Source organism: Apium graveolens, chromosome 11 (assembly GCF_009905375.1).
Source record: "Apium graveolens cultivar Ventura chromosome 11, ASM990537v1, whole genome shotgun sequence".
In the NCBI taxonomy this organism is placed as follows: domain Eukaryota; kingdom Viridiplantae; phylum Streptophyta; class Magnoliopsida; order Apiales; family Apiaceae; genus Apium; species Apium graveolens.
The window spans coordinates 67,314,934-67,329,571 of NC_133657.1; the positions used below are offsets into that span (position 1 = coordinate 67,314,934).

The 14,638-nt window shown below is 45.1% G+C and overlaps 2 protein-coding genes across 2 annotated transcripts; both read left to right on the plus strand.

The window, feature by feature from the left end:
* Nucleotides 1-4,817: 4,817 nt before the first annotated feature.
* On the plus strand, nucleotides 4,818-6,488 carry LOC141695571 (uncharacterized). The gene is made up of 2 exons (XM_074499809.1): nucleotides 4,818-5,324; nucleotides 5,508-6,488. The coding sequence occupies exons 1-2, from the start codon at nucleotides 4,818-4,820 to the stop codon at nucleotides 6,486-6,488; spliced, it is 1,488 nt and encodes a 495-aa protein (XP_074355910.1).
* Nucleotides 6,489-9,673: 3,185 nt separating this feature from the next.
* On the plus strand, nucleotides 9,674-10,060 carry LOC141695572 (uncharacterized). Its single transcript, XM_074499810.1, has one exon. It carries the CDS (start codon nucleotides 9,674-9,676, stop codon nucleotides 10,058-10,060), a length of 387 nt encoding a protein of 128 aa, XP_074355911.1.
* Nucleotides 10,061-14,638: the final 4,578 nt, after the last annotated feature.

Genomic DNA, 14,638 nt, shown 5'->3' on the forward strand with positions numbered 1-14,638 from the left:
TCAATCGATTAATAAATCAAATCTGTAATTGAATCTGATTATTATTACGTCAAATCAATTATAATAATCCGAAGTCAAAACGAATTAAAATTATTAAAGCCCAAGCCCAGTGGAAATTAAATTAGCAAAACTAGTCCGAGATTATTTGAGTCAATTTTCTGCTACATTCGTGCCCGCACGTCGGACACACAAGCAAGCACGAAGGCTTCGCAAGCCTCAGATTATCTCTCGAAAGCCCATGATTTGCACCCCGTGCGCGCGCACGTAGGTGTTGAAGCAATACATAAGTAACTCATTTAAACACTATATAAGTGTTTTGCTATATAAGTCATGTATGCTCCTTTGCAAAATCAATGTGGAAGTTTCTTTTCTTCCACAAATTTCCACTACTAAGAGACCAATTTTGGATGATCATATCTCATCCATCTCTTAGTCATTTTGAGTGATTTAAAGTGTTTCGGAAAGCTCTCTCGGCGTACGTAACATTCGTCCACACAAAATATGACTCAAATTGACTTTACAATGTGGAATTACAACCCACATTTTCCAACAGATACTTCCATTGGAAATGAGTAGACATTTTATTTCTCTTTGGTTTCGAAGCCCCTGGGATCAGACTTTACAGGATGGCAGGCAAAGAAAGGAAAATACTAAAAATCCCAAATATTGTTACAAATTTTTTTCAAATACTTTATAAATAATAACTTTTCTTATAATAATATGAGACCCCGCATGCAATTATTTGCGCTCACCAATTAAAATTCGACACTTGTCATGTCAGGTCATTATATAACTATTTGAGTATCAAATTTGGGTTCCCTTGCATTACTAGGCAAAGAAAACTGAGCTGAAAAGGAGGAGTCCATATGAAGCTAATATTCACTACCACGTCAAGATTTGATGACAACTACAAGTTTTTCAATCTTGTGAGATATGTCAAGTGATCTTCAGATATGGTGCCCGCTATCAAATTAAAAGATAAATGCAGATTTTACAATTCTGAGAGTTGTCCTAACCATACAGAGATTGAACCACTAAAGTTGTTGACACTCCCGTTGAATGTTTCCATCTGGGTTAGGTTGGAAAATATATGAGCTGGAACTGAATATTCAAAGTATTAAAGCTAATATCAAGCTGTCTAAGTTGAGATATCAGATAGAAACTAGCCATTGAAGTCATTATATTGGAGATGAAGGTATTGCAAGCTCGATATTCTTCCAAGATCACGGGGAATTTGACCCCCAAATAAGAATAAGCCAGGTTGAGATCTCAAATTCTTGATAGAGTCAAAAAACTTGGGAATCAGAGCTCGTAACAAGTCGTTTATGCTCAAGTGTAGATACGCAAGATTCATTAAATTTTGTAAAGAGTTTCTTATCTTACCTCTTAAGCTAGAAATTTCATAGTTATATTCAAAGAAGCAGCGGAAGCAAGGACAAATAGAAGTGTTTGCATAAAAGGAAAAGCGAAAAACACGAACACGTGAAAAGACCGAGGGGCACTATGCACTCCCAGGTTTAAAGTTAGACTAGCTCAATTTTTAAACTCTTTTCTGGATACATACTTACAATGTATATCAGCCATTTCGAGGGATCTCAGTATTAAAACTTGTAAATAGCAGTTTTGTAATCGTTGTTACGTGTTTCAATTGCGACACATAAGCATGATATATGTGAAATCATCTCCTCCTAAGACCTTAAGATTTTGGGTAACACTCTCAAGTCAACAAACATCTATTAGTTAAGTTCATCTCTAATTGTTGAATCACTCCTACGAAGATCTAACATATCTGGATAGTGTAAAAAAGAAGGGAAAAGGTTGGACCAGTTCATATCTGATCCCTAAAGTCACAAAGATATATCACTTAGGCTTATGCTAATGCTAAGAAACTTCTACTTCCTATTTTAATTAAATTTCCTATGTTTTTTGTTGGTATTTGTGGAAACAGAATCGAGGTTTGGAAATGTACTCCAAGTATACTGTTATACCCAAAATTTGGCATTGGATTGACTCGGGTCAAACGCGGGCTAATTACAGTCAAACTCAGTATTGCGTTGTGAAAGTGAGGACGCGTCCAAGTATTGAGGACGCGCCTACTTGGGAAGGGATATGTTACGAGGCGAGAAGAGTGCATGTTCAAGGAAGGACGCGCCCAGGCATTATGAATGCGTCAATAATTATGAAAGTGCTTGGCAGGTGAAATCTTATGGTGATGGATGCTTTAGGACGCGCCTACCTTAGCAAGGATGTGTCGTTGAAAGTGAAATGTTGTGCGTGATGGTTTACAGGAGACGGCGCAAGTCTAATAAGGTTAAGGACGCGCCCTATATTCTAGGACGTGTCCTGTGACTTTACATGTTATAAGAAACGATTAAAGCAGGGTTGGATTTGTGGAGGTTAGGACGCGTCCAGTTGGTTAGGACACGTCCTGTGTTTGATCTATATACTTTTTGATGTTGAATTCAGGACAAAGTTTGCATGGAGAGGAGCAATGGAGGTTATTTTTACTAATGTATTTGTTGCAGGTATTCTTTGAAGAATTCCCTCCTTGAGACGGTCAAGGAGGGGGATGTCCGTGAAAAGCTTGAAGGCCTCCAGGGGTATGCCTGATGATTGAAGGCCTCCTCCTGTATTCAACGGGTGTCCTCGTTGGGGATGTGGGGTTTACTTTGGTGTGTGCTTTGGGAGCTCTGTTCTTGTATTCAACGGGTGTCCTCGTTGGAGAACTTTGGAGTCATCCTGCACTTTGCACCCAAGAGCTTGGGATCACCTGTCCTGCTATCTGGTGGGTTATCCTCACTCGGGGGACAGGGATGCGTCTGGCATTTGGGGTGAACCGTGGCTATACCTGCGTTCGTAAATCAAGGGAGATAGCTGTAGCGGAGTGTTATCCTTGCGCAGGGAGATGCACTATCCGTGAAGTCCTACGATTACGGACGAGCCTTGGGCCTTTGCGGTTGGGCCTCATAGTTGGACATTCCTAAAGCTAGCGGAAGATGGATATCGGATAGGCTTCTACTGGGCTTAGGAGTAAGAAGTCTAAACTCATTAGATTTCCTGTTCTACGAGAACTACGTCAGGCTTGATCCCTATATAAAGGGTACGTAGGCACATTGAGAGGGTAAGAAGTTGAGAGCTGATACGAGAGCCACCACTTACTCTGATCAATCTCAGCCTAAAACAACCACAATCAACCACACACCGCTTAAGTTTCCGGCAAAGAACCACCGTCACAGATCTTAGTTCCGGCGAGAAACCTCAATCTTTGTTGTTACCAGATTCCTCCGTCAACAAATTGGCGCTAGAAGGAGGGGTGCTAATTAAGGTCGCAATCTTAGGAGGAAAAGATGTCTTACAATCATGATGGAAGTTCTTATGATGGAAGTGACAGCAGGTTTGAAGGAGAAGGCGGGGGGCGCTATACTCGCCACGAACCTTACGTTCCCAGAAACATGGCGGATCCACCGAGGGCTCCGGATGTGGGGGGGACACCTCCCGTTCTCATCAGCAACACTGATATATTGGAGCAATTGTATCGCATGGGGGATACTCTTAACAGTTTTAACTCAAGACTGAACACGGTGGAGCGCCGAAAGACGAGGAGAGGTCGTCGTTTCCCCCGTCATGGTCATGCCTTGGGGAAAGCCCCTATAGTTGAGGGAGATACCCAGGGGAGCGGGGATAACCCGCGAATCACTCCACGGCGTTTGCAGTATTCTGATGATGTAGAACCTATTATGGAGCTTGCGGATGATGACACTGAGGGCAGAGAAAGGCCTCGCCTGGGCAACCAGGTAGTGCCACACCCGCATAGGTCTGGGCGTACGATGGACGAGCGTCGTCGTGCGGAGAACACTCAAAACCAGGACGAAGGAGGAAGGGATCTTTCAGCCTTGAAAAGAAGGCTTGGCATAAGGTTGGAGGACGACTATTTGAGGATGTTGCTGGTAGAATGGCAAAAGGAAGGAAACGCCGGAGAAGAGAGACCCCGCGATACGACGCGTGTGCCCCCCGCATTCCAAAGGGATGCCGGGGTGCGGCACCGCGAGCACGAGTGTGCCCCTTCGCGAGGAAGGCCCGGGAATTACTACCGGGGATTTCAGAGGAACGGACGAGGGAGAATGGGATATCAATACGGAAGAGCCCCTTACAATGGTAGGAGAGGTGGAGCGCACTCCGCTGGAGAAGCCCCCACTGTTATTCCCGTAGCTTCCCACAGCGCTACTGATAATGGGTCTGGGGCGCGTCCTCATGACCAGGACGGCGGGCGAATTCATGTAAGAATGCAGAACAATGATGAAATTCCGCGACGCGGTCAAGGTGAACCTCGCGTACGGGAAAATGTACAGGACCAAAATGGTAACATGCTACCGCTGCAGCCACAGGGCGAGGGGCGGCGAGATCCTCCGCCACACCCGGGGGGTAATCAAGGGGAATTTCAGCAAGTCGCAGAGCAACCCCAACAGCCTAATGTTCAAACCATTCCTGGGGTAGGGACGTTTAATGTGAACGACCTCAAGCGGTTGCTCAACCATCTTGAGGGAGGAAGAGTAACGGCGACTGCACAAGCTCCTTCTCCTTTTGCTGCTGTTGTGAGGGAGGCGCAATTGCCCGCGGGATACCGGAACACAACCAATGACTTGCGTTTCCACGGGAACTCTGATGCTGTGGAGTTCTTGGGACGTTTTAACATTGAAATGGATGTATATCAAGTACCTGATTTGGCTCGATGCCGTCTCTTGGCAGCCACTTTCAGAGAAGGCGCATAGCAGTGGTTCCAAAAACTTGGTCCAAGTGTGATTACATCCTGGGAACAGATGAAAACTTTGTTTTTGACACAATTCCAAGCCGCGGTGAAGTACACACCACCTGTTACCACGCTGGCTAATGTGAAACAAAAGGAAGGAGAAAGTTTGACTTCGTATTTCAAGAGGTTTAACGCAGAATCTACTTTGGTGAGGGGTGCAACTGATGAAACGTTGAAAATATTGCTTATAGCTGGGTTGCATGTGGGGACGGATTTCTGGAAGCACTTACAAGGGAAGGACCCAGTATCGTTGGCTGATGTGCTTGCACAGGCGGAGTCGTTCAAAGCAATCGAGCAGTCACTTGCAGAAACAAAAAAGAATGATAATACCTATAACTCCAAGGGGCGATCCAAGAGAAGGGACAGATCCGTGAGCCCGGATTATCGGCGAAACGCCAGAAGCCCTAACAGGGTAAATGCTGTGAGCTCGCGAAGAGAATGGAGCCCACCATCTAACTATGAGAGAAGAGTCAACAATTATACACCGCTGGCGGCATCCATTGATCATATCTTCGAGGTAAATAAGGATAGGGGAATCTTCAAGAAGCCCGACCGTCTTACTTCATGGCAAAGCAGAGATAAAAAGAAGTATTGTGACTACCATGAGTCTACTGGCCATGACACCCACGAGTGTCGTCACCTGCGGGATGAGATTGAGGAATTGATCAAGGCTGGACACCTGGGAGAATGGATTGACAAGGTGAAGCGATGCAGGGGACTTGATGACAAGGGTAAAGATGAAAGACAGCCCCCGCGGGCGGAGGATGTTGAGAAAATAGCAGAAGTCAAGTTTCAGAGGGCCGGCAGTATTAGGGCAATTTTTGGAGGACACCCTTTCGTTGGTGATAGTAATCGAGCACTGGAAAGAAACGCGAGAGAAGCGAGACATCCACCGCTCACCAACATTCACAGCTTGGAAGACAGACCCCCGAAGGTCTTTAAGGGGGAGTCCGCTGATATTACATTCAAGGAAAAAGAATCTAGGTGGGTGCATCATCCTCACAACGATGTGCTGGTGATTACCATGCTTATTGGGGCAATGAACGTACATCGAGTTTTCTTAGATAATGGGAGTTCTATAAACATCTTGTACTACAGCACCTACAAAAAGCTGGGTTTCCCAGATAGCGACATGTATTTCGAAGATGCACACGTCTATGGCTTTACTGGGGAAGCCGTGAGAGTTATGGGTTCGGTCAGGCTTCCCGTCACGCTCGGGGAAGGAGCTTTGTCGGTTACTCAAATAATAGATTTCAAGGTGCTAGATCAGGATTCTGCGCACAATGTGCTGGTCGGCAGACCTTGGTTGCGAGCGTTCAGGGTGATAACATCGATACACCACTTGATGATAAAATTCCCAACGCCAAACGGAGTTGGCAGTCTGAGAGGGTCACAGTATGAGTCACGCGACTGCTATCACAAGGCTGTCAAGGAATTTCGCAGAAGAAGGTATGAAGGGAAAGGTCTCCCGTTCGAAGATATAGAAGACATTCATACAAAACCAAATGGAGAGATCCATGCCCACTATTTTGTTGAAAACCCCGGGAAGGAAGAAACCAATACCTCTGGGAACTCTTTTTTGACGCAGGGACGTGTTTCGAAAATCCGTAGTGTAGAAGAAGTGGTGGTGAGTCATACAGAGGAAATCATACAGGGGGGAAAAGTTGGAAGGAAGAAGTGAAATTTTGCAAGGTCTCGGCAATAACTTCAAGGTTGATGCTCCTCAAAAGAAGGATGCGCCCTTGAATGAAGTTGAGGTTGATGCTCCTCTAAACGAGGACGCGCCCTCTTCAGCTGCGCTGCACAAAGGTACGTCCCGTCTCAAGGTGGACGCTACTCAAAATAAGGACGCGCCCTTGAATGAAATTGAGGTTGATGCTCCTCCAAACGAGGACACGCCCTCAGATGAAAAAGTGGAAGTTGAAGACCCCCGAGACTTTGATTTCGATTTGGATCCCAGGATCCCTATGCCCACCGAAAAAACGGGACCGGCCGAAGACACAATATCTATTCCAGTTGATAAAAATGACCCGAGCAAGGTTTTGAAAGTGGGATCTCAGTTGGATGATGAGATGAGAGGAGGTCTTACACGCTTTTTAATTGCAAATCTTGATGATTTCGCATGGAGTCATTCAGATATGATAGGCATCGACCCGGAAGTAATGTGTCACCGTTTGAATATCCTCCCGAATTGCAAGGGCATACGTCAGAAATGCCGCCCAGTAAGTGGAGAAAAGGCAATAGCATTAAAAGAAGAAGTAGACCGGTTGTTGGAGGTGGGGTTGATCAAAGAATCGTTCTACCCCGAATGGCTTGCAAATCCAGTACTGGTGAAGAAACCGAATGGGAAGTGGATGACATGTGTGGATTTCATGGATCTTAATAAGGCCTGTCCAAAGGATAGCTTCCCGCTGCCAAGAATCGATCAGTTGGTTGACGCGACGGCGGGGCATGCGTTGTTGAGTTTTATGGATGCATACTCCGGTTACAATCAAATTCCGATGTATGGCCCCGATCAAGAACATACATCCTTTATTACGGACAGGGGGTTATACTGTTACATAGGAATGCCGTTTGGTTTGATTAATGCTGGCGCAACCTACCAGCGGTTGGTAAACATGATGTTCAAAGATCAAATCGGGAGAACTATGGAAGTGTATGTGGACGATATGTTGGTGAAATCTGAGGTGACGACTGACCACATCAAGCACCTGATGGAGATGTTTAATATTCTGAGGAGGTTTCGTATGAAATTAAATCCGCAAAAATGTGTGTTCGGCGTGGAGTCGGGCAAGTTTCTCGGGTTCATTGTCAACCACAGGGGAATTGAGGCCAACCCCGTGAAGATCAAGGCATTATTGGATATGAAGTCACCTACCAATGTGAAACAGGTGCAGAGTTTGACTGGGAGAATCGCCGCGTTAAATCGATTTGTTTCCAAGTCGTCTGATAGATGCAAGGAGTTTTTCAAGGCGATTAAATTAGCTGGGAAAGACTTTGTATGGACGTCAGAATGTGAAGAGGCTTTCAAAAGAATCAAGGAGCAACTGGGACATCCTCCCATGTTGTCAAAGCCGTTGGATGGGGAAAATCTAATACTGTACCTCGCAGTGTCTGAATATTCGATCAGTGCAGTTCTGGTAAGAGAGGAAGATGGGCAGCAATCACCAGTGTACTACGTGAGCAAGCGGTTACACGACGCTGAAACTCGCTACACAAATATGGAGAAACTGGTTTATGCCCTGATTCTTGCGTCAAGAAAATTGCGGCCGTATTTTCAAGCCCATAGAGTTGAAGTTCGTACAGCGTACCCGCTGCGACAGGTCCTGCACAAACCAGCATCATCAGGCAGAATGCTGAAATGGGCTGTGGAGTTGGGACAGTTTGATTTGGAATATGTGCCTCGAACAGCGATAAAAGGGCAAGCCTTAGCCGATTTCTTGTTGGAATTTGATTCTGAAATTGATGATAAAGCTTTGGTAATGCTATATCCACCTCATGCCGAGGAGTCTTTGGAGGAGTTTCCGCATCCTTGGTGGATCTTGCATGTGGATGGGGTGGTTAACAATGGAGGAGCAGGTGCGGGTATAGTACTTGTGTCTCCGGAAGGCCACCACCTGATGAGCGCAATTCATTTCAAGTTTTATGCAACTAATAATGATGCGGAGTATGAGGCGCTGATTAATGGCCTGAAAATCGCTCTGGAAATGGGGGTGCGAAACTTAATTGCAAGAAGTGACTCAGAGTTGGTAGTGAATCAGGTGAATGGGGGATTTCAAGCGCGAGGCCCGCGAACAGAATTATACTTGAGATGTGCACATCGCCTGATTGGAATGTTAAAAGAAGTTAGATTGGAATGCGTTCCGCGGGAGAAAAAACAGTAATGCGGATGCTTTGGCAAAAATGGGGTCGCAACAAGAGGTTGTATTGTTAGGATCCATCCCTCTTGAAATCCAGGAGGTTCCTAGTATCCCAGAGATAGAAACTATGCAAGTGGATGAGGCTCCCAAGGAAACATGGATGACACCCATTCTAGCTTACATTCGCAAGGGAACACTCCCCGAGGATAAGTTTATGGCTCGTTGACTCCGTTATCAAGCCGCAAGATATGTGATATACGATGAAGTCCTATACAAGAGAGGGTTCAACCAACCTCTGCTCAGATGTGTTGAAGAAGAAGAAGGAAATTACATCCTAAGAGAGGTGCATGAAGGAATCTGTGGCAATCACTCGGGGGGTAGCTCGTTGGCAATGAAAGTGTTGCGCCAAGGGTATTATTGGCCCATAATGAGAGAAGATGCTACAAATTTCGTCAAGGCATGTGATCGTTGCCAGCGCTTTGCAAACTACTCGTCTATGTCGGCTACACTCTTGACGCCTATGGCAAGCCCATGGCCGTTCGCCATGTGGGGAATTGATCTTATCGGAGAATTGCCGAAAGCTAAAGGAGACGTCAAGTATGCAGTGGTTTTGGTCGATTACTTTACTAAATGGGCGGAAGCTATGCCACTGGCTACTATCACCGCAAAGAAAATCAGAGATTTTGTTTTCAACTCAATTGTATGTAGGTTTGGAATCCCTTACAAGCTGGTCTCCGACAATGGAAAACAGTTTGATAACAAGGAGTTGCGACAGCTATGTGAGGAGTTGAGAATCAAGAAGGAGTTTACGGCGGTCTATCATCCTCAAAGCAATGGACAAACAGAAGCTGTTAACAAAATAATAAAGCATACCCTCAAAACCAAGCTGGAGGAACGTAAAGGGAATTGGCCTGAAGAACTCCCGAAGGTGATGTGGTCATACAACACTACACCGCGATCTACTACGGGAGAAACGCCGTTTATGCTGACTTACGGTTACGAAGCTATGGTCCCCGTGGAAGTTGGATCGGGATCACTTCGCAGAGACTGTTACGGGAAAGAAGACGCTGAGGTTAATCAAAGGCTTCATTTAGATCTCTTAGAGGAGACGAGGGAAAATTCTCAGCTAAGGCTAGCAGCATATCAGCAGCGCGCCGCAAGGTATTATAATAAGAAGGTAAAAGGACAGTTGCTGAAGGTGGGGGATTTGGTACTTAGGAAAGTGATGCCCAATACAAAGAACCCCCAACATGGAGTGTTTGGAGCTAATTGGGAAGGACCGTACAGAATAAAGTCTATCCTGTGGAAGGCGACTTATCACCTTGAAGATATGGACGGGAAGCTAATTCCGCGAGCTTGGAATGCGGAACATCTCCGAAAGTATTACCAGTGAGGCGTGGCTTTGGCCCCTTGCGTATTTCTTTTATCATTTTGATTTATGCCCAGTTTATAGGCTAGAATTAAATAAATTCCTCCTAGCCTAGGGGGGTAGTGCATGTACTACTTACTTTGGGACTAGTTGAAGGGTCATTTTTTAGAAATAATTTCCCCACAGAGCATAGTAGCCGTGGGACTGGTGCACTTTTGACATCAGAGTGCATTATAAATAAAATTTTGAAACTTTCCAAAAGGATATTTGCTCAGTTTGCTTGGTCTCATGACGCGTCCTAAATGTAGGACGCGCCCTAAGCTAGGGTTTTATATGAATGAAACTCAAGAAAAATGTACTATTTTCAAGGACGTGCCCAAGTTATCTTGGTTGATGCTCCTTTAGACTGGATGTTACTATGACATGGAGAACATGAGTAAAAAAAAAAGTGCTTGTCAAAGACACGTCCTCCGTGAAGGATGATGTATTTTGGATCAAAGGTGAGGCGCGTCTTGATTGATAGTTCTATGTGGATGTTAACTGAAGTAGTGACTGCTAAAAGGAACAATAGAACTTGAGTAAAAATGTAACTAGGAAGTGTACTATTTCCAAGGACGCGCCCAAGGAATATTGGTTGATGCTCTTAATTTAAAAATAAAAGCAAGTCCCTACCGAGGACGCGTCCTCCCTAAAAGAATATTTCTAAGAGAATGTTAAGGCATGTCAAGCAGTTAGGACGTGCCCCATCATGCCTTGTGCCTTGGTTAAACACACGAGTACAGTGTAGTGCCGTGCTCACACACTTTCCAAAACAAACAAAGACGCGTCCAACTAGAGAGGACGCGCCCACAATGGATATTTGCTTGACGGGAGTAAAAATAATAACAAATTAGTCAAAGACGACGCGCCCGAAACACAAGGCGCGCCCATATAAATGATTGAGAAAAAAGAATGCAAGTGAATGTTCAAAAATAGTCTTTACAACTTGCAAGGCTTCAAGGGGCCCGAACCCTTAAATAGTTCAAGTACATAAAGGACGCGTCCTAAGTAGGAGGCGCGTCCTGTGGCTTGTCTTGGCCTTCTGCAGGGGGAGGCTGAGTCTGAAGTGGAGCAGGATCAGGGGACGCGTCCTCTGCCTCTAAGCCCAGAAAAATCCTCTTGTTCTTGATGGATTCTGCGGCCCTGACCCTGAAATCAGTTACCCAGATCTGGGTATCTGCATCAAACTTTGAGAATGTGTACTCTGGGTCGTTGGCAATGAACCCAGAGCACCATTCTTCAAATCCAGCCTGGAAGCCGTGCTGATAAACCAGTTTTTTCTCCTCTGTCCATCTATGCAGCCTATCATCATTCAGGGTGTCAAGCTCCAGCTGCATGGTGGAGTTCAGGGCGATGACGCTGTCCATTTGCTTTTCCATTGCAGAGATATTGCCTTCCAAAACAGCTTTTTCTGTTTCTAGACGCGTCCTCTCCCCCTCCAGGCGTCTGATTTCAGCATCTTTTTCTTGGGTAAGCAGGGCGATGTGTTTTTCCAGAGATTTGACCTTGTCTTCGGCCTGGCTCTTTGCAGTGTCAGTAACGGCAAGACGCGTCCTGAGCCTTGCAGCCATATTGGCACTCTGCCTGGCATGAAGGTGAAGCTCGGCTGCAGCCCTGACCATAGCCTCCTCTGTTTGTTGCTCAGTCCTGAAGGTCCAACCTCTCACTTCGTCCTCAGAAAAGTCACCCACTGAGGACGCGCCCAGATATCTGAGGACAAAGGACTGGTCATCAGGAACAATTTTTTGACGCTTTGAGGGTGCGTCCTCTACCTTCTCAGGAATGTCGGACACGGTAGTGTCTATTATCTTTGGTGGAGGAGAAGGAGTTGCAACAGGAGGTGGAGTTTTTGCCTTTGAATCAACCTTTGTAGGAGCCTGTTTCCTTGCCCTTAGTTTTTTGGAAGCCCCAATTGCGAATCCTTTGGGGAGTGAGGCCATATCTGTAATAGAAACGGGAAAAGATATTAGTTAAAGGCATTAAGACGCGTCCAGGGAGCAAGACGCGCCCATGTTATGATATAAAATTCTACATGCATGGCAGATTAAAAGTAAGAAGGTACATGAAAAGATGGTAACCAAAACGAGTAAATGCATAAAGATATAATCAGGAAAATGAAAGACATGGGTAATGCATATATGTATCAAGCAAAGAATGACGCGCCCTACGCTTATGGCACGCCCTTCCTAGAGACATGTTGGTTGTGACAGGTTATGGAAAAACTTGAACTGTAGGAATATAGAACAAGAAGGACGCGTCCTGTGATAAAAACGCGCCCTTAGCAGATGTATGTGCATGAAACACCTTTGATTCTTATGAGAGTTAACATTTTTTGAATGGGAAGCTAATTTTTGTAGCTATGGACACGTCCATAATTTATGACGCGTCCTCCCTCACTTAAACTTACCTTGTTCTAAGTCGAATTGCTTACTAATGTCGATTTCGATCACCTCCGCGGCACTAAGGCCCCTGGTTTTTTCTGAGGTGGTGAGAACAGGTTTGCCGTTGTGAAATTCACGAAACTTGCAGATAGAGCCAACCCGGGAAGACAACGCGCCCACCAGCTTAAGGTTGTCTTCTGTAATCATGTCTTTGAGGTTAAAATATTTCTTTGCATACTGGAGAACCTTGTCTGCCCTCTTTTTCCTTTTCCCTGATAGTTCCTTCTGGACTCTTTTGTCTAGAGATAAAGGATAGTAAGAATTTGTTAAAATAAAAGGGAGGACGCGTCCAGTGTATGAAATCATGTTTTGCGAGTCACTTACTTGGTTCTAGGTTGAAACGAACACGGGATCTCTTGACGTCATAGATATAGAAGAAAGGTTCTTTCCAGTCCCTTTCATGGCTGATCTTGCCCTCATTAAATCCCTTGTTGTTCAGCCACTTGTTGACAACGAAGAAGTGATAACCAGGAATTGATTTTCTTATGCTGAAAAAGAAGCTGAATTCCTTCATAGAGGGCGCGCCCAGGCTGAGGTTGTGATACATCATGAATAAAGCCCAAGCCAGTTTGTATGAGTTTGGAGACAGTTGGATTGGAGTGATGTCATACCACTTCAGGATCTTCTTAATGTATGGGTGCAAGGGCGCGCCCAAGCCTAGAGAAATCAATTTTGGTGTAAGCACCATTCTGGGGATCCTTTGATTCCCAATGTTAAAAATATGTGGCCTCATGGTTCGAAGAGGGCGCGCCCAGATTCCCTCCATGTCATAGTATTTCATGTGCCACTGGATCTCCAAATCGATTGCAGTTGAGTCAAGAGCTACGCATGCCAGCTTACCCTCTCTTTTCCTTCTGGCATTCTTCTCTGCTTCAGTAAGGGTATTGAGCCCTACCCAGTCACAATCTATTTCTACATCTGAGGGTTCCCAATGCTCTAGGGGAGGATCAGATTTTTGAGGAGATACGGGATACGTCTCAGGGTCAGGAATCCTTCTTTTGAATTCACTTACACTGTGTGGAGATGCGTCCCCAGAAGGAGACGCGCCCTGAGAGGACGACGCGCCCTGTGTGTTTGACGCGTCCATATCAGAAATAGCCATTCCTTGAGGTTTTTGGCTTGTGGAAGGGATAATTTCGTCGTCCGTCCAATCTTCGATGGCGGCCCTTGTATGGAGAATTGGAGTTCTTTGCCTTTTGACTCCCTTCTTTTCCATTCTTGAAATTATGGGAACATGGTCCATGGAGTCAGAGCTGGAATCAGACATTATTGAGTTTTTTGATTTAAGGGAACGGAAGACGCGTCTTTCTGCTCTAAGGAAGGAATTCGTCCTGTGGATGTTGGGAAAGTCGGGTTTAAAAGAGATCAGGTGTGGAGAATAGGTTCCAATACGTTTGTTGAGTGCTTTAAACGGGTGAAATGGTGAAGAAGAAGACGCGTCCTCCAGCTGCAAAATAAGGAATAAACATCTGAGGACGCGTCCATATATATATAAAAAGAGGGGATACTGTGAAGGCGCGACCTAAATATCTACCGCAGGGGGGTGTTGTAATGACGCATCCTAAAATGCCTCTGGCCCTATGTTACATTTGCTTGGAACAGCTTAAACGTGTCTTAAGAGGATATAAGACGCGCCCTGACGGGAGGACGCGTCTGTTATGGTTGCAATGCATTAGAATCTTAATCGATTATAGTTGATTTTGGGAGAATTCTCTAATAAACTAGAAACATGCGACTACAAGATTGAAGAAGCAAAGTATGAGACAATTACATATATACACACATATACATACAAGGAGAATTAAGAACAGTGCATGGAAACTCGAAGCATGTGAACGGGTTTTTGCTTATTAAACTCCATTTACTTAATTAAATAGGAAAGTAAAGGAAGATTTGTATACCTTGCGAGTTGGCGGTTGGATTGAGCTAAAGAAATAGGGAAATGGCTGGATAGATCACCGGAATTTGGACCTCGAAACTCCTGCTTGAAAAGGCGGCAATGGCGGTTGTGTGAGAGAGAAAAAGAGATGGTAGTGGTGGTGTGATGCAACTAGGGTATTTATAGAAGAAGGTCGACTCTAAGGACGACAACTGTACACCACATGCAGAAGTTGAAAGTAAG